At 47.4% G+C, this 20,737-nt stretch overlaps 1 protein-coding gene across 1 annotated transcript; it reads left to right on the top strand.

Annotated features, from left to right (window-relative positions):
• Nucleotides 1-18,865: 18,865 nt before the first annotated feature.
• LOC144888764 (uncharacterized) lies at nucleotides 18,866-20,222 on the top strand. The gene is made up of 2 exons (XM_078767952.1): nucleotides 18,866-19,024; nucleotides 19,163-20,222. Exons 1-2 carry the CDS (start codon nucleotides 18,866-18,868, stop codon nucleotides 20,009-20,011), a joined length of 1,008 nt encoding a protein of 335 aa, XP_078624078.1. The 3' UTR covers nucleotides 20,012-20,222.
• Nucleotides 20,223-20,737: the final 515 nt, after the last annotated feature.

Raw genomic sequence — 20,737 nt, 5'->3', positions numbered from 1 at the left:
CCAACTCAGGTGTGCCTCCTCACACACGCTCCTCATCCGACTCACACTCCTGGTCACACTCACTCCTACTTCCACACTCTGTATCGCATTCATCACACATACACTCCGACGTGCGTTCGCTCTCGCACTCGGTATCACACTCGCACTCTGGCGCCATTCGCACACGCATGCCATTTCTACTCGTACATCTCGCTACGGACCTTCCACAAACGCCCGGGTGCCGTCTCGATCCCAAGCGCGCGAAAAATCTTTTCGCGGCAAACACTCTCCTGCAAAATCTTTTTGCACCATATATCACCCGGCTCACTTTCAGGATTCTTCCTCTTCGCCGCTCCAACACCTGCAAACTTTCCATTTGGTGAATAAGCACGGCATCATGATGCGAGCATGGACTTTGTGCATATTCCATTCCTTCCTCCCACGAGTGCTTTTCTACGTCCGCTGTCTCTCCAATTTCCATTTCCACTATTGGTTCGGTTTCTTTTCCAATTTGAATTAATTCTTTTTCTTTATTTTCTTTTTCCTCGACGACCGCTGGCTCTAATAAAATTTTCTCTTCTACCTCAGCAGTCGCCGGCTTCCCCATACCCCGGGTCGCGATCTCTACCCCGGTCCACGTGACTTTGCCTTGCTCAGCCTCGCTTTCTCCGCGCTTCTCAAGCCGCGTTACCTCGTCGCATACCATTGTGCCTTTCCCGCTTTACCCACGGTCAATGTGTTTCTGTATTCTTTTCACCGTGGCGTTTATTTGCTCCTGAAATCCATCCGGGTTGTACCTTGCTTCGTGCCTCACTTTTTCCATGTCGATCCCCCGGGTAGCCATCATTGCATCGAATCCCTTACTGTCACCCCTCATAGATGCACTGAAATGCACCATCAAAAGGCCCCAGTCCATTGGCACTGCGGGCCCGGCTATCGCCGTCACGTACGGGAGGCCGCCATTTTGTGCGCCTGCAACCCCCACTGCTACACCCTCTTCAACCTCCTCTTCCATTACTCCCACTGCCTTCCTGGCGTCCTGGGTTGCCTCTAACCCCTCTTCTATTTCCCCCACCGGCATCCGATCGCCTTGACTATCCATGGCACGATTTTAATTTGGATGTTAATACTAGATTTTGGCGGCTCGTAATTTTGACCAAATTTTTTTTAAGATGGTAGAAAATTTGGTTCGGGCCTCAAATCCCACTCACGGACACAAATTCTTGCGGATCCGGGGGGTCGGCGCTCCCCTTACCAAGGGGGGATTAATCCCCTTGTCTTTTACACTGGCCGATCCTCCCAGTCCTGGAAATTACACGCTCCTTTGCTGGGTTGAGTTTGGCCAGGGTGATTGGTCAACGGGTTCCCAAATACCTTTGCCAATCCCTCTGCAAAGCAGGGATATAATTCCCTGCTCGGACCCGGACAAGATGGAGTTTGCCGAGCGGTTAGCAGTCCGAAATCCAAGCCGTTAGCAAACACTAATCCGATCCTGAGCGTTGGCCAAATCGTGCCACGTATATCAATTGGGGACAGGACGAAAGCGATCGGATGAGAAGAAACCAAGGGGGTAAAGAAAGAACAAATATGGTTTATTTATACAGTAATGATTAAAGAGGAAACGAAAGGGCAATAATATACAAGAGAGGAAACAAAAGGACACAGGGCAAGCTTAAACACTCTTAATTAACACGCCCAGGACAGAACAAACACACTTACACAAAAGGATGGAATGGCAGGGATGGTGGGAAGGAAGAGAAGGGTCCAGGCAGATGGAAGGCGTCGAGGTCCGGCTCCAACCTTACGCTCCGGTCCACGCTCCGGGCTCGAGGCGAAACCCGACAACCAGCTCCGCGTGTCATTGAACGTGACTGGACAATTATATACAGCGGGGGAAAACTGGGATCCTTCGCGTACGTAATAGCTGGATGGTCGTGCTAGCGAACGCTCTCCAAACCTTCTTTCACGGCGTGCGCCTCCAACAAGTTCATGAACACAACCAACGCCTTCTCCACAGCTCTCTTGTACATGCCTTCTCTCCCCTTTTTAGCTCGACTCTCTTGTGCACGCCTTCTCTCCCCTTCTTAGCTCCATTCCGTAAGTAGTCCGCGGCGGCGCTTATATTGGCCGCCCGCGTATCAAGCCGCCTGCCTCTTGGAAACGCCCACCGGTGAGCTCACCTCGGCCTTGGTTGGTCGCGAGGGCTCACCAGTCCCGCCCCTTGATGAGGCGTTGTCAGAGCCACGCCTTGTTCCTGGTGCTTGGCTGACTCCTCCCCCTTCTTCTCCAAGACGACCGCGTGCGTAATGGCATCGCACGGGTTAGAAAACCAATCGCACTGATGTTGAGGGAGCTGTAGGGCCTATTCTTATTTCATTAATGCAACGTAGATTCAAACTATTGGGAACAGAGCCTTACCTGAAACATATACGAATGAAATAACTAAAGAAGATCCTATGGTGTCCTACGTGTTGCTCGTGGCCTATCTATGGTGCTCTCTTTTAACATTAGAAGAGGGGATATTTACAGGGGATTATTTATAAGGGATTATTATTTACAAAGTGGAGGGTTCTAAAAACCGCAACAATATATATATATATATATATATATATATATATATATATATGTATATATACTGTATATATGTATATATATATATATATATATATATATATATATATATATATATATATATATATATATATATATATTGTTACAGACGCGGTTTTGGATGTTAGTTTACCGAGCGGTTTGGTATGACCGCGTCTGCACAGTTTACCCGATTATACTCGAACGTTGGCCGAGTCGCGCTACGCTAGATCAATGAAGGAAAGGACACAACGGCTGGGTTAGATGACACGACACCAGGGGTACAGTTCTCAAGACCTCCGGAGGAGGTTATAATATTTGTATGCAGAGCGTTGAGATTACAAGGACAAGAGGTACAGCATAGGAAGGTAGGCACTTAGACACACTTATCTTTATCCCGACAGACCACAGATAAACGGGACAAGACTGACTCACACAGGGATTGATGGCAAGGAAGGGCAGGTAGTCGATGGACAGCACAAGGTGCACCTTGGCTCAGGGACAGGATAGCGCGGTCCAAAAGATGCAGGGAGGTATCGTCGCGCTGGAGGTGGCGTCTGGTTCTCTTCAGGCTGGGGGCGCATCTCACGTCACCTCCGGTAAGTCGCTGCGTATATCCAGCGGGGAGTGACACGCCCTCGGCTCGTTAGCTCCGCCCCAGATGGAATCGGTCCGCCGCTTCCATTGGGTGCGGGGGTTACCGGGCTCCGCCCTTGACGAGGAGCTGACAGGGAGCCCCTATTTGGTAACCCCGTCGAGCACATGGGCAATGGCGGCTAACCAAGCCGGAGTGAGGACGCACACTCCCCGCGCGCTGTTGTTGTAGTTGTTGTTGTTGTTGTTGTAGTTTCATGAGGAAGATGGGAGGAGGTATGGGGAGGTCCTAAACTCACTACTGGTGCCATACAATCACATTCTGGTGCAACGAAGAGTCAGAATTAATGGAAACGAGTCCTTAACTGACATAGACTAAGAATAACTAGCAAGATGTCCTATAGTTGTCTACGTGAGATGCGGTGAACCTGGGCACGACATTTAATGGGGGAAAAAGGGGAAGGTCGGTTCTACAGAGTGTTGTTTACAGACAATGGGACTAGGGAATGGGGGATTGGGGATAGTTGGGGAGTATTGGGGAAATAGGGGAATATTTACAAGCGGATATGGATGGAGGCCAAATCCCATATCCGCAACATTGCACCCTTCTCTACCCTCGGGGCGACCCGACCCGATAAATTTTTACCTACTTTAGTGTGGCACTCAGATGTATTTCCCTCTACTATTAACTCTACCCTGAGTGCGACAGTTTTACAGATGTTCACAAATGAGTAAATATGTCCCCCTGCGACGTTGCACCCTTCTCCTCACAGAAACACACCCACAGGATAACCGAATCGCGGAAAGAATCCTCAAACTAAACATACAGCCGGTGGGGAGCATTATTTACACAAGACTACGCTGATATTTACACTACGATCCAGGACCTGTTTTTGGAGGAACACATGCAGATGTTATGCATAGAGAGAGCACGCATGCCAGCATCGATACACCAACCCACGAGTTCCCTGTGGCCCTACGGCCTTTAATAATGTGCAGAGCACCCCATCCAAGCACCATAAGCACCACCCCATTACACAGTCAGCACCATCCGGTGCACCAATAAAGCGTTCATAAATCACCGGTGGTGTCGCAGCCGGCCGATGTTCTGCCGCTGGTCTTGCCTTCCTGAAGTGCACTTGGCCTTCTGGCTTCTTTCAAAAATAAAGAAAGGCGCCAACCGCGTCCATTTCTTTATTGTGGCCGTCAGGGGCCAACTATTAGTGGTTCACCTGTATGGCATAGGTGCCACGTTGACCCATAGGTCCATCCACGGGTGGTGCTTGGCCGCAAAAGAACTGCGGTCCATTGTGGGTGGCCACCAAAATTGCGGTCCATATGGTGTATCGATCCCGGCAGCAAGCAGCGAAAGTGCAGGCCCACAACTGCGGAGCCAGCACCTCTCTCTCCTCTCTCTCTGCCCCAAAGCCAGATCCTCGGAGGTGGGAGACAAAAGAAAAGACAAGTGAGTAAGGTGGTAAGGGCGCAAAAGTGCACGCAATGTAAGGTAATGCACACTGGGGGCACATGGGAACCAGGTGAGACAGGTACGTTCCTACCGTACGCCCCCCCCCCCCACCAGGTAACCTACATTGCCCCTCCCTTACCCCTTACTGTATCCACAAAACACAACACTACCCATAAACATCTACTTTACAAATCAACAAACGTCCCTACTGTCTTCCCCGTTCCTCCCATAAACCAAATTCGTCTTCTCTCCCTCCTAACCAATCAAATTTGCTATTTCCAACTCTCATCAAAATTTGCCATCTCCAACTCAACATCAAAATTTGCCATCACCAATTCATCATCAGTCCCTCCTAAGGAGGGAGAGATGGAATCACCCCAATGTCTCATCCACGTCGTGATGCGTCTCACCAATCCACACAGCAATTCTCATTTCCTGCACACAGAACAAAGAAACACAGGTGTGGAGTCATCATCATCACCACAGGTAAGTGGCTGCGTATGGTGCGACAGGTTCATCAATCCTAACTATTTCCTAAATGACTTTAACAACTTTACATTACCCGGGGTCTTTCTCCTGCCAAACCATTGGCCCTCTTACACTATGGGTTCTAAAAACCAATTCCCATTGCCCAAACTGTGGTGCTTTTCAATTTGGGGCCTCACTCCCCCGATTCATCTCCCGGTGCCCTCGCACAATTTCTGGGCCGCGACGTGTAGCTCTCCTAGCCGGTCTACCCACCTGCACACCTCCACCACTGCAGTTGCCTCCGAGCTTACCTGCTCCTTACCCTAACCTAACTACCTGGGGAAGGCCCTCTGGCGCTCTCCCCACTCGGTGCCCTCTCTGGCACTGGGCTACCCGGGTCCGTCCTCCGGATCCTCGGGCCCCACTGACACTAACGGCTCCCAGAGCCCACCTGCGGCCTCACCTGGCCGACATCCTCACAGTGGTGGAGTGCCCAACCAACTACACACACTAACAGGCTACACGCCCAGCCATTTCCACAACACTAATGCACCCATCCGCAATACCATTCTGCAACCGCACCACAAATGCCAATATCCAACCACAATTTACCTATACCCTCTACCTAACACTTACACTACCCGCCCCGGGTATCCGTGATGGGGGTCCACTCTTCCCCCATTCACACCTTCGCACCATCCACTCCACTCCACAATTTCCACCATTCTCACTCCATGTATTCCACACACCAGCACTTGCACACCTGTGCTCTCACACCTGGTGCCACCTGCACCCTTCTCTCCCCAAGCGCATTCGCGCTGATCCACAACACTCACTACTCACCCACTGCTCCACACACCTGTCCAGTTGCACACCTGTGCAATCACACAGCATCATCTCATCTAACTACTCCCCTCTGAAACTTGCGCTTCCCAGTCGTCCCTTTAAACTATTGCGCTCCCTCGTCATTATCATCCACACTAATCTACCTGTGTCCCCACTACAGGTATCAGTCACTAACTAACCTTAACGTCACCTAATGTCATCTTCACTAGATCCCTACACACAATATAACCTAACCCACCCGGGCTAGTTTTCACTGCCATACACCCCATAATCTATAGCTCCTTTGCCCCCACATGGGAAGGGTGGCAGGGATGCCACCCTTACCCACCGGGCCCATCGCTCACTACCAATTTTGCACATCAAATTGCAACAAATCAAAAATTTGCCAATCACTACTCATCATCTGCCAATCATTACTGCCAATCCTTTGCCAATCATCAAATTTTGTTGTTTTCTAATTTCGGGGCCAAAACACTAACCTCATCACACAGTCTACTCACTAATGCCTCTCGGTGCGCCAATTCACTTCTAAAGCTCGGCTTCGTACAGCCAAGCCATGAATGCGGGTTGTTCTGTGCCAGCGGCTGGATGCGTCCCGCATTCGGTGCAGGGAAGGAGGTTTACCCGGGCCGAGGTCCCACGCACCTTCTCGGCACGGAGCCATCCCATGGCTCGATCTCGACCTGCCGGAATGCCTCAACAAAAAGTGGTCGCCATGACGACCCTTCCTATCCAGCCACCCGCTCCGCCTAGTGGAGCACGGACGCGGCCGTTCAAAGCGAGGCCCAGCACGCACCGAGGGCCCGATTCGGCTATAAGTCGACCTAACCGCAGCTCCGTTTAACGTCGATGCTTCACCTGCATGCTTACACCCCGCAGCACGTTCCTTGCTCACACATCCAGCCGTCTCCATGCTCCTCATCGTACCTTTCCTTACACACCCAGGTACTCTCATTCCACTCACAGACTTGGTCACACACCTGACCACCGAACACCTTGGCACACATTCGTCGCTCGCACACCTCACCAACACACCTCTTCGCGCCCCCTCCTCGGTCACCTCCTTTGTGACAATCACAGGTGTGCTCTCACCCGCACACCCAACCACGTGCCTCACTACCAATTCCAGCGTGCATTCCCACTCACGCTCTACCATTCCAGGTGTGCTTCCTTTCTCACCTGTCACAACCAACTCACGCTCCGTGTCACTCTTACTACTCTCACCTCCACTCTTGACAGCGCACTCACCCTTACTCTCGACAGCGCACTCTTTCCCCATGCACCTGTCCGTCACACACCTTTCTCGCGCACACTCTTGCGCACACTCTCCCGTCACACCCTCTGTAACACTTACCACACCGCGCTTCCATGTGCTCCCTCGCACACGCGCTACGACCGACTCACTCTCGCCAGCACACTCACTCCTTGGCACGCACTTTTTCCTCACACACCCCAGAGTCGGACTTTCTCGCACACCTCCTCTTTCGCACACCAGACCTGTCGCACACTTCACCAACGGCCTCTCACGAACACCCGGGTCCATCTTGACCCCCAAGCTTCTTAAATCCCCTGGCGCATCATACGCACGACCATATTTGTCACCACTTACACCGGGTCCTCTTCCTCTTCGCTTCTCCTCCATCACCTGCGAATCCCTCATCCGGTTAATGAGCACATCATCACGATCCAAACACAGACTTTGGACCAATTCTTTTACCTCCTCCTTTATCTCTTTCTTATCCTCTCTCCGTCGCTTCTTAATTTCGCTCACCCCTTCTTCCACTTCTTCTAATTTCTGCTTCACCTCCTTTATTCCCCGGTACGTCTCCTCAAGCTCGTCCTCCAAGGCTACCTTGACCGTTTCCATGTGCGTCCTCACCTGCCGGTCCTTCGTCTCCATTACCTCTGTCACCTCGTCCAACCTCGTTGTCAGTCCCTCACGTACCATCTGACATTCCCTCTTCGTCGCTATCAAGTCGTCTTTTAGTTCTTTCTGTGTCGCTTTTAACCCTCCTAATACCGCAGTGTTCCCCTTTACCTGGTCCGTTAGTTCTTTTTGTCCCTCTGTCAGTTGTTCTACTTCCTGCGTCAGGTCCTCTATGCCCCCTTGTAACTTTACAGTCCCCTTTCTCACCTCCTTCTCCATGTGCTCCTTACAGTGCCTCACCTCCTCGCGCACTCCTCCGACCTCCTCACTCACACCTCTTCTGATCTCCTCTCCCATCACTTGCATCTCCTGCCCAGATGCCACCCTCATCTGCTCCATTTCCTCCCTGTGAGCATCCAGTTTGGTTTCTACCCCCATTCTGACCCCCTCTATCTGCTGCCCCATTTGTTTAACTTCCCTTTCCGCTTGGTCCCTCATGTCCCTCAATTTGCCTTCCATACTGTTTTCTAACCCCTCTAACCCCTTTTGCATCCCTTCCATTTGATTCTCTTGAGCGGCCATTCTGTTTTCTACCCCCATTAACCCATTTCTCACCTCTTTTATCCCGTTGTCTAACCCCTCAAAATTATTGTCTAACTTCCCAAATTTCTTGTCTAACTCCTCAAAATTATTGTCTAACTTCCCAAATTTCTTGTCTAATCCCTTAAAATTATTGTCTAACCCCTCACCGGTACCCCTCGCTTCATCCCTCATTACTCCCAATTGCTCACTCTGAGCATCCATCCGGTTCCCCATTACCCCCATTTGGTTTCCCATTACCCCCATTTGGTTTCCCAACCGCTCACTATCAGCCCTCATTCCCACAATTTGGTCTCCCATTTGTTCCATAAGGGCCCTCATTTGCAGGAGGAAAAGGTTCGAATCCACCAGCGGCGCTACCACGGTCGCGGGCGCGGTCGCCGTGGCCATGTGCGAGGCGCCATTTTGTGCGTCTGCTACCCTCACTGCTTCGCTCTCCTCATGTCCCTCATTTTGGTCCTGGATCGACCCTGCCTAACTCTCTTCTACCGGAACCCAGCCGTCTTGGTCTGCCATAGCGCGACTTTCAAAATTCGGGTTTTTATTTTCGTAAAACAAAATCAAATTTCGCCGTTATAATTTCGAGCGCGTGAAACGCGCTCCGGATCGAATCCCACTTCCCGACACCAAATGTTACCCTAATGGTACAATTGGTGTTCCAAAATTTGGGCCTAACAAATTTAGTCCCAGGTCCGAATCCAACTCCTCGACACCAAATGTTACAGACGCGGTTTTGGATGTTAGTTTACCGAGCAGTTTGGTATGACCGCGTCTGCACAGTTTACCCGATTATACTCGAACGTTGGCCGAGTCGCGCTACGCTAGATCAATGAAGGAAAGGACACAACGGCTGGGTTAGATGACACGACACCAGGGGTACAGTTCTCAAGACCTCCGGAGGAGGTTATAATATTTGTATGCAGAGCGTTGAGATTACAAGGACAAGAGGTACAGCATAGGAAGGTAGGCACTTAGACACACTTATCTTTATCCCGACAGACCACAGATAAACGGGACAAGACTGACTCACACAGGGATTGATGGCAAGGAAGGGCAGGTAGTCGATGGACAGCACAAGGTGCACCTTGGCTCAGGGACAGGATAGCGCGGTCCAAAAGTGCAGGGAGGTATCGTCGCACTGGAGGTGGCGTCTGGTTCTCTTCAGGCTGGGGGCGCATCTCACGTCACCTCCGGTAAGTCGCTGCGTATATCCAGCGGGGAGTGACACACCCTCGGCTCGTTAGCTCCGCCCCAGATGGAATCGGTCCGCCGCTTCCATTGGGTGCGGGGGTTACCGGGCTCCGCCCTTGACGAGGAGCTGACAGGGAGCCCCTATTTGGTAACCCCGTCGAGCACATGGGCAATGGCGGCTAACCAAGCCGGAGTGAGGACGCACACTCCCCGCGCGCTGTTGTTGTAGTTGTTGTTGTTGTTGTAGTTTCATGAGGAAGATGGGAGGAGGTATGGGGAGGTCCTAAACTCACTACTGGTGCCATACAATCACATTCTGGTGCAACGAAGAGTCAGAATTAATGGAAACGAGTCCTTAACTGACATAGACTAAGAATAACTAGCAAGATGTCCTATAGTTGTCTACGTGAGATGCGGTGAACCTGGGCACGACATTTAATGGGGGAAAAAGGGGAAGGTCGGTTCTACAGAGTGTTGTTTACAGACAATGGGACTAGGGAATGGGGGATTGGGGATAGTTGGGGAGTATTGGGGAAATAGGGGAATATTTACAAGCGGATATGGATGGAGGCCAAATCCCATATCCGCAACAATATATATATATATATATATATATATATATATATATATATATATATATATATATATATATATATATATAGACATACACATATATGTACATATATATGTACATATATATGTACATATACATATACATATATGTGCAGGTGGAGTGGTGCTGCAAACTTCTCTTTCTGCATTCCCATCTTTCATCTGCCTTTTACCTTCTCTTGTGTGTGTAGTTTGTTTTTGAAGGTAAAAACTCACACATTCCAAGAAATATATATTTTTATTGGTGGGTAACACTCGTGTAGTTTTGTACGTATGTATCGGATCCTTTAAGGGTCACCTATATGTACGTCAGGTGTACTCATCTATGTATCCGATGTTCCCAATTCCCATGAGTGCCGCCAGTGGATCAGAAAAAATAGTGGAAAAGTGCAATCGTGGTATGGTGGGAGTTCTGGTCCAGACAGTGTGAAGTGCATTTGGTCCCAATTGTACTCGTGTTTTTCACTTCGTAATTATCATTTATATAATTGTTCAACAATGAACAAATTTATTTGTTTCCATAATGTTTGGGAGAGAATCCATTTATATTCACAGAAACATGTGAAATATATGGAAATATGAAATCCTCTTTATTATAAACATGGATATTGCATATAATATCACTTTACCTGGTCAGGTTAGTCGTCTCCTCCTCCTGAATGATTTGTTTATGTAAATGAAGTAAGTTCGGACATTTTAACCTCATTTACGAGGACCACGTGACAAGCTGCCAATATTAAATTAATTACATCGGTTTTTTAATCCATGTTTATATACAGTAAGGATTATACCAGTATTACCAGTATTACAATAGTGGTGCTAGGATTCATTTAATACTAGAATTCATTTAATTCATTAAAATTATGCTTGTATAATTTATTGATATGCTTGCATAATTAATCAATAAAATACGTTTTGTGCGCACGTTTTGTTTTTCATTACTGTATACCTACTTTTGCAGCCCCCTGTACATATATATATATATATATATATATATATATATATATATATATATATATATATATATATATATATATATATACGTATATATATATATATATGTATATATATATATATATATATATATATATATATATATATATATATATATATATATATATATATATCTATCTATATAATTCTATATATATATATCTATATATCTATATATATATATATATATATATATATATATATATATATATATATATATATATATATATATATATATATATATTATATATATATATACAGTATATATATATTGTTGCAGATATGAGGACTGTATTTTTTTTTATTGTGTGTATTATTATTATTGCTTGAGTCTGGCCCCTCCTGCCTCCGGAGCTGTGTAAAGGTCAAAAGGGCGTCCCATAATTAGTCCAAAAGCATACACGTCAGCCAATCATAGAATACCCCTGTTCGATAGTTATATCTTATTCTGTGTTTTAGGGTAAGGCTGTGTCTCCCATTAATTGAAATACTCCATTGCACCAGTGAAAGAGATAGATTCCCTTCATTCCCATTCCCAAAACCTCCATTCCCCCTTTCGTCGATTGGAAATTACCTCCCCTCCAATAACCGCCATTGACCACGAGGCAGGGTCGGAGAAGAAAGGCGTGTCTCCACCTCGTCATAGAGGGGAGGAGTGAGCCAGCCCCACTCGACCAACCATGAGCCAGGGGTTTGGCTAGAGAGGGCGGAGGAAGAGCGATCGGGGAGGTTCGCAAAGGTTGAGGGGCGGGGCCTATATAACCCACGGCAGGGCGTTTCCCGAAGGAGATGAGCTTTTACAGAGAGACGAGAGGGAGTCCAAGCAGTTGGGTCCAAGAGATGCGCTTTGAGTTGAGTCCAAGAGAGGCGCTTTGAGTTGAGTCCGAGAGAAGTCCAGACTTGAGCTGCAGCTCGAGCCACCGAAACTGCACTTACTGCAGCTCGAGCCAACGAAACTGCATTTACTGCAGCTCGAGCCACCGAAACTGCATTTACTGCAGCTGGAGCCACCGAAACTGCAGCCACAGCAGCGTGAGGCCTGGACGGCAGTTTGGAGCAGGGCCGCGAAGGAACGGCGGCTGCCCAACGAGTCGATCGTGCTGCAGGACCAGTTGGACCTCCCTATCACGCCAGCCATCCACCTGCCATCCCTATCATCATTCCCCGTGTGAGTCGTCTTTGTTTGTTCTGTCCTGGGTAGGTAATTAAGCTTGTATAAGCTAAGGATTTCACTGTGTCACCTGCGTCTCATGTGCCTATAAATAAACGTGACTGCTTTCTTCCTGCTTATATGTGTAAATAATAAACCCAGTTATTCTTCTGTACGTCTTCTTCCTCTTTGCATTCGGTCGCTTTAGAGTTTTCCATATTGAGCAGCTGCGGTGCGATACGGCCAACGTTTGGGGTTGAATCGGGTTAGTCGGGGAATAACTGTTCGGGCCGCGGTTACACCACCGCTCGGTCAAAATAACATCTTAACCGCATCCGTAACAATATATATATATATATATATATATATATATATATATATATATATATATATATATATATATATATATATATATATACATATATATATATATATATACATATATATATATATATATATATATATGAAACACAGTTTGTGTGTGTGTGTGTGTGTGTGTGTGTGTGTGTGTGTGTGTGTGTGTAATGTTACCGATAGACTCCTAAACGGAGAGGCTTACGTGCTTGATATTTGACATAGACATGGCCATTGAGCGTGGGACGAACATGGCCGAACTCAAAATATTTGACGATCCATATTTTTTATTCATATTTACCTCAGCGCATTTCAGCGCACGGAATCAACGGAATCAGAGCAGGTGGGCACTGATTCGCTCAGAGCGATCACGTGATGACGCTATGAACGCTATGACGCTATGAACGATATGACGCTATGAAAAAAAAAATCGCTATGACGCTATGAAACGCTATGACGCTATGGCCGCTATGACGCTATGACGCTATGACGCTATGAAAAAAAAAAACGCTATGACGCTATGAAACGCTATGACGCTATGAACGATATGACGCTATGAACGCTATGACGCTATGACGCTATGAAAAAAAAATCGCTATGACGCTATGAAACACTATGACGCTCTGAACGCTATGACGCTATGACGCTATGAAAAAAAAAATCGCTCGCTTTGCCAAGGGGCTCGCTCCCCCCCCCCCCCCCGCCCCCGTTCCCCTCCCCTCCCCCGCCCGGCAATGCCGGGTACTTCTGCTAGTATATATATATATATATATATATATATATGTATATATATATATATATATATATACACATATATATAAATAAATATATTGTTGCGGATATGGGATTTGGCCTCTATCCATATCCGCTTGTAAATATTCCCCTATTTCCCCAATACTCCCCAACTATCCCCAATCCCCCATTCCCTAGTCCCATTGTCTGTAAACAACACTCTGTAGAACCGACCTTCCCCTTCTTCCCCCATTAAATGTCGTGCCCAGGTCCACCGCATCTCACGTAGACAACTTTAGGACCTCTTGCTCGTTATTCTTTGTCTATGTCAGTTAAGGACTCGTTTCCATTAATTCTGACTCTTCGTTGCACCAGAATGTGATTGTATGGCACCAGTAGTGAGTTTAGGACCTCCCCATACCTCCTCCCATCTTCCTCGTGAAACAATAACAACAACAACAACTACAACCACAGCGGGGGCGGCGCGGCCGCGGTGCGGGGAGTGTGCGTCCTCACACCGGCTTGGTTAGCCGCCATTGCCATGTGCGCCCACGGGGTTACCACGAAGGGGCTGGCTGTCAGCTCCTCGTCAAGGGCGGAGCCCGGTAACCCCCGCACCCAATAAGAAGCAACGGGCCGATTCCATCTGGGGCGGAGCTAACGAGCCGAGGGCGTGTCACTCCCCGCCGGATATACGCAGCCACTTACCGGACGTGACGTCAGATGCGCCTCAGCCACGAAGGAGAACCAGACGCCACCTCCAGCGCGACGAGACCTCCCGCATCTCTGGACCGGACCGGGTCGATTCTGTCCCTGAGCCAAGAGTGCACCTTGAGCCTCGACTACCTGCCCTTCCTTGCCATCAATCCCCGTGTGAGTCAGTTTTGTCCTGTTTATCTGTGGTCTGTCGGGGTTACTATAAGACCGTGATTAAGTGCCTACCTTTCTATGCTGTCTCTCTTGTCCTTGTAATCTAACGTTCCGTAATATTATAACCTCCTCCGGAGGTCTTGAGAACTGTACCCCTGGTGTCGTGTCATTTAATCCAGCCGTTGTGTCCTTTCCTTAATTGATTTAGCATAGCGCGACTCGGCCAACGTTCGAGTATAATCGGGTAAACTGTGCAGACGCGGTCATACCAAACCGCTCGGTAAACTAACATCCACAACCGCGTCTGTAACATTTGGTGTCGAGGAGTTGGATTCGGACCTGGGACTAAATTCAGTTAGGCCCAAATTTTGGAACACCAATTGTACCATTAGGGTAACATTTTGGTGTCGGGAAGTAGAATTCGATCCAAAGCGCGTTTCCCGCGCTCGAAATTATAACGGCGAAATTTAATTGTGTTTTACAAAAAAAAAAAAAAAACCCGAATTTTGAAAGTCGCGCTATGGCAGACCAAGACGGCTGGTTTCCGGTAAAGGAGAGTGAGGTAGGGTCGATCCAGGACCAAATTGAGGGACAAGAGGAGAGCGAAGCAGTGAGGGTAGCAGATTCGCAAAATAGCGCCGTCACGCACGAAGTAGCGGGTGCGCAAAATGGCGCCTCGCAGATGGCCACGGCGTCCACGCCCGCGACCGTGGTAGCGCCGCTGGTAGATTTGAACCTTTTTTTCATACAAATGAAGGCCCTTATGGCCCAGAATAGCGAGAAAATGAGGGAGGAAATGAGGGCTGATAATGAGCGATTGAGTGAGCGATAAGAGGGCCAAATGGGGGTAATGGGAAACCAAATGGGGGTAATGAGGGACGAAGCGAGGAGTACCGGTGAGGGGTTAGACAATAATTTTAAGGGATTAGACAAGAAATTTGGGAAGTTAGACGACAAATTTGAGGGGTTAGACAACGGGATAAAAGAGGTGAAAAATGGGTTAATGGGGGTAGAAAACAGAATGGCCGCTCAAGAGAATCAAATGGAAGGGATGAAAAAGGGGTTAGAGGGGTTAGAAAACAGGATGGAAGGCAAATTGAGGGACATGAGGGACCAAGCAGAAACGGAAGTTAAACAAATGGGGCAGCAGATAGAGGGGGTCAGAATGGGGGTAGAAACCAAACTGGATGCTCACAGGGAGGAAATGGAGCAGATGAGGGTGGCATCTGGGCAGGAGATGCAAGTGATGGGAGAGGAGATCAGAAGAGGTGTGAGTGAGGAGGTCGGAGGAGTGCGCGAGGAGGTGAGGCACTGTAAGGAGCACATGGAGAAGGAGGTGAGAAAGGGGACTGTAAAATTACAAGGGGGCATAGAGGACCTGACGCAGTAGTCTAGTAGGAAGACTAGGTCCCCCTGCACCCCCGGAGATATACTTCTAATCAGTGTTTCTAGATTGGAAAAAGTGTTTAGAAAATGACTAGCTATGGCCCCAAGCTGAAAAAATGTCCCACATACCATTTGTATGCAAATTACTGCTGCCATTATCAAAAAAACGATTTTTGACATATCTCAGCCAATATTGCAGATAATTGAAAAATGAAGGTGTCTAGACCCATGTTTTGAAGGGCATAGATCATGATAGAACTATTCATAACATGATTACATGTGTCTATGGTATACTAGTATGCATATTAATGCTGTAATTACAAAATAATCAGTTTTACAAATGATAAGGATACGTTAATACTGCAGATAACTTAACATGGTACATAAGGGGTCTAAACCCAGGTATTTTCAAGGTTAAATGTCAACAAGATGCTCCTGAGTCTTGCATAGGGGCGGGACATTGGCAGTAACATTGGTACCACTCAACTTTTCTTCCCACCATTGACTTTGTATTGCGAGAGATTTTCACTTGCTTATTTAAAGGTTTCTCACCCAGCCCACGTAAAATCTACCAACTCCTGCTGTTAACTCCCAAACATATTTTTTTATGTTATCCAATCACAGTGCAGAAATGACAGACTAGAGATCCAAATTAGTGCTGCTATAGCTGCCATTTTACATTTCCATCCATGTAACATGCGCGCTCGCGCGCTCGTATCAATTGGTAATGTCGCGCGCTCGTATCAATTGGTAACGTTGATGTTATTGAATACCTCAGTTGAAAGTTCAGTCTTCCATTCCATCTGTGTGTTGTTCTTGGTATTCATCCTCCAATCTAGCCAGGTAAGATGCTAACTATAATGTTACTCACACTCTTGACTTCAGTTTCTGCATGAAATCATAAACAGGCAGAATAACAGCTGAGCCAGCTAGCACCATGTTAGCTAACGTTAAAGCTAGCCTCATCTATGTACAGTATGTTCCTAATGTCGGTGTAACTTAAACTTTTGTTAATGCCAAACATGAGACATATCTGTTGACTTCTGTATATGAATTGAACCAGAAAGAGGCACGACAGCTGAGCTAGCTACAGTAACTTAGCACAATGTTTCATTGGCCTAGATAGCTAACGTTAGTGTGGAAGAATTTAGATGTTTTAGCTATTAGCACTTTTGATGCCACTAAACATGGTTTAGTCAGCTAAAAAGTACCCTAGTGTAGAACATGACTCAGAACCTCTGTTACCTCACTGAAAACTCAGAGCCTCCTTTCACAGGCACTTTTAACATCATTCGTGATTTCTTATTTGTCATTTAACAGTGATGGTAGACATCGACAGCAAGCATGCCCAAAAGAAAACGGAGTGTAGAACCTGCAGCCCAAAGCTCTCCTCCTACATGCATCCTTCATGTACCATCCATGTCTGATCATGGGGATTTCACGCCCCTCCGTAAAATTAAAGGATCTGCTTCAGAAAAACTGCAACTGCTTCAAAAGATCCGGGATAGACGTCTCAACCAACCGCATGACTCCCCATGTCGTATGCAATCAGTATGTGATCAGATCCCGGCAACTCTTCCTGATGACCTAGAAAGAGTAGGATATCACAGCAAGTGTTATAAGCACTTTGTCCGCCACTTTCATCGTCTGGGAGATGATACAGAACCAGGGCCATCAACCTCATCATGGCATCACTCTCCTCGTAAACCAGGAGGTTCTGCTGAACCCATCTTCCCGCCAGAGTGTATATTTTGTGAGAAAGTTGAGACCAAAGATGCTCATCGCAATACTGAGAGGCCTACAACCTTCCCATCCTTTAAAAACAAAGAAAATGCATGGGAGCAAATCGAAACACGGGCTGAGAAAATGGGTCCCTATCGACTCCATCGAAAGGTGAAAAACAAAGACCTCTTTGCATGTGAGGCCAAACACCATCCGTCATGTTTTAAAGCTTTCCGCACAGCATTCTACAACTATGAGCGTGCGATTCACAGAGCCGAAGCACCAAAGGAGCAGGCTTGCATGTCAGCCGCCCATGAAAAGGCATTCAACTCAGTACTGGAACACATTCAAACCCAGGTCATCCAGCAGAATAAAGTTCTACAGCTTTCTTCCTTGCGCTTGCTCTATGTCGAGGAACTGAAACTGAATGGATATGAGAACTCAAATTATCGGTCAGAGAAACTACTGAAACGCCTACAGAATGACCCAATCAAGGAGCATATCCACTTCACGAAGGTTGATCATGACAAATGTGATGTCATTTCTTTCTGGCTTGTGCACAGCTCAAACATAACAGTTTCCAATGCTCTCGCACGAGCATTCACACTCGGAAGCACAAACAAGAACCAAAATGTTGCCCTCCAACTTCGCCAGGGTATTCTACAGGCTTTCAGAGAGTGTAAAGACCAACCATGGCCACCAACAGCTGAAGACATGGAGCTCAATCCTGAAGACATCCTACCTCCAGACCTTGTCCGCTTTCTCAGCGTGCTAATGACTGGCAAGGAGGGCATCGAGACAGAAAAGGTGAAGCGTCTGGTCTTCTCCATTGGACAAGATCTGTGCCGTGCAGTGTCAGATGGAAAATGGAAGTTACCAAAGCACATTCTCCTCTGTGTGACTGTAAGGCACCTGTTCCGAAGCAAACAGCTCACCACAATACTACACAGGCTTGGACACTCTGAGAGCTACGATTTCGCCTTGGAGTTGGAAACTGCTCTCGCCAAGGTCCTGGATGAAGTCTCAACTTATCGTACACCACAAATTGTGACAGGAGAGGGCAACCTTGTATTCCACTGTGAGTGGGACAACTTGAATAAAACCACTACCAGTGTGCACGGCAGCAACATTGTAAACAGTGCTGGAGGAATCATGGTGCAGGAGGTCAAGCCCGGGTTCGAGAGCAGCAAGGACCGAATGCTACCTACCATCAATAGGTCACAACAGCGTAGCCTGAAGGTCGACACACCAAAAACTCTCCCACCCTTGCACTTTACTCGCGTTGGCCCGAAGTTCCCTGAAGGCTCATCATTCACACCGCCAGCAGAGAATGACACAGTCTATGCCACTACGATGCAAGAGTACTACATCTGGCTCTTCATCAGATACATCGGAAGCTGTGGCCTGCAGCCTGTGCCTGGGCTAGGGGGTTTCACCTCTGCAAATGACGTTCCTTGCAAATGACGACAACAAAAAGCAGATGTGCCAGCTTCTTCTGAAAGTGTGGAGTGGACAAGAGGCAGCTACCAGGCTGGAGAGAACAGAGATGGCTGTGCTGATCGTGGAGGGGAAGGCCCACCAACTTGCCTCAACGAATGGCAAGGTAAAATTGAAAGCCCTTCGTGAATGGCGATTCAATTTGTAATTTTTCCTGAAAAAAAGGTGATTACCTGTGATGTTTGTCTAGATCTGAAACTGGCAGTGACTGGTGATTGAAATGCGGTGCCTTTTTGTGTTTCAGGTCGAGGTACGTGAACTCCCCACGATCTACAGCAACCAGGAAGAGACTGATACCAGGGTGGTTCTGTACCTCCATCATGCTGCTACCATCGGATACAAGAACGCTGTAGTCAGAACACCGGACACAGACATCCTCCTGATCCTGCTCCACCATGCCCACAACATCAAGCTGACGGTGTACCTGGATACAGGGTCAGGGAAGCATCGCCAACTTGTCAACGTCTCTGAGCTGGCAGAATCCCTGGGAGAGGACTACTGTGCCACTCTCCTGGGGTACTATGTGTTCAGCGGAGAAGACTGCACCAGTGCCTTCAAAGGGAAGGGAAAAGTCGGGCCCTTGAAAAAGCTGGAGAAGAATCCCAGGTTTCACAGGGCATTCGGTGAACTGGGTGACAACTGGGATGCCAACCCTGAGGTGGAGAGGCAGTTAGAAAAATTCACCTGTGTGATGTACGGCCAGAGTCGCGAGTCATCAGTGGACATTGTCCGTGCCAAGCTGCTACGAAAAATGGTGGGAGAGGACAAGACCCTCACATCCAAGTCCAAGGTTGATCTGGCTCGCCTTCCTCCATGCCAGTCTGCCCTGAAGCCGCACATCCAGCGTGTGAACCACCGCGTAGCATTGTACAAAAGAGCCGATCAACCTATCATCGAAAAGCCAAAACCTTATGAGGAGCAAGGATGGATAAGGACTGATGAAGGACTGTTGAAACCAATGTGGTCCAGTGGTCCCATCCTACCAACCTCACTGGTGGATCTTCTGAACACAGGAGAGCACGAAGAGGAGGAGGAAGAGGAAGGAGAAGAAGAGTTTGACTCTGACGATTTCGATGAAAATGATGATGACTGACTCAGTGTAGAATCACTAATGCTAATGATGTTTATCTAAAACAAGCAAGAGAAGGGTGGTCACATTGAGTGCTAGGACTATTTTGACAGTTGTAATATTTAGAAAAATAAAACTTTGTGTTAACGTCTGTGTAGACGGACCTTAATATGAGTCTATTATTTCGTAAAACTGTGATTATTTTGTAAATAAAGCACTAATTAGCATACTAGTATACCATAGACACATGTAATCATGTTATGAATAGTTCTATCATGATCTATGCCCTTCAAAACATGGGTCTAGACACCTTCATTTTTCAATTATCTGCAATATTGGCTGAGATATGTCAAAAATCGTTTTTTTGATAATGGCAGCAGTAATTTGCATAAAAATGGTATGTGGGACATTTTTTCAGCTTGGGGCCATAGCTAGTCATTTTCTACACATTTTTTCCAATCTAGAAACACTGATTAGAAGTATATCTCCGGGGGTGCAGGGGGACCTAGTCTTCCTACTAGACTACAGGAGGTGGAACAGCTGACGGAGGGACAAAAAGAACTAACGGACCAGGTAAAGAAGAACACAGTGGTAATAGGAGGGTTAAAAGCGACACAAAATGACCTAAAAAATGACTTGGTAGTGACGAAGAGGGAATGTCAGATGGTACGTGAGGGACTGACAACGAGGTTGGACGAGGTGACAGAGGTAATGGAGACGAAGGACCGGCAGGTGAGGACGCACATGGAA

This window comes from Myxine glutinosa, chromosome 14, assembly GCF_964187855.1.
Source record: "Myxine glutinosa chromosome 14, kmMyxGlut1.1, whole genome shotgun sequence".
Taxonomy (NCBI): Eukaryota; Metazoa; Chordata; class Myxini; order Myxiniformes; family Myxinidae; genus Myxine; species Myxine glutinosa.
This window is presented reverse-complemented; position numbering and strand designations above follow the sequence as displayed.

Bases quoted from the DNA above. Each gene is read 5' to 3' on its own strand.
- LOC144888764 (XM_078767952.1), top strand. From the start codon at position 18,866: ATGACGTTCCTTGCAAATGACGACAACAAAAAGCAGATGTGCCAGCTT. The intron at 19,025-19,162 runs GTAAAATTGAAA...TTTGTGTTTCAG, and splicing joins TTGCCTCAACGAATGGCAAG to GTCGAGGTACGTGAACTCCC.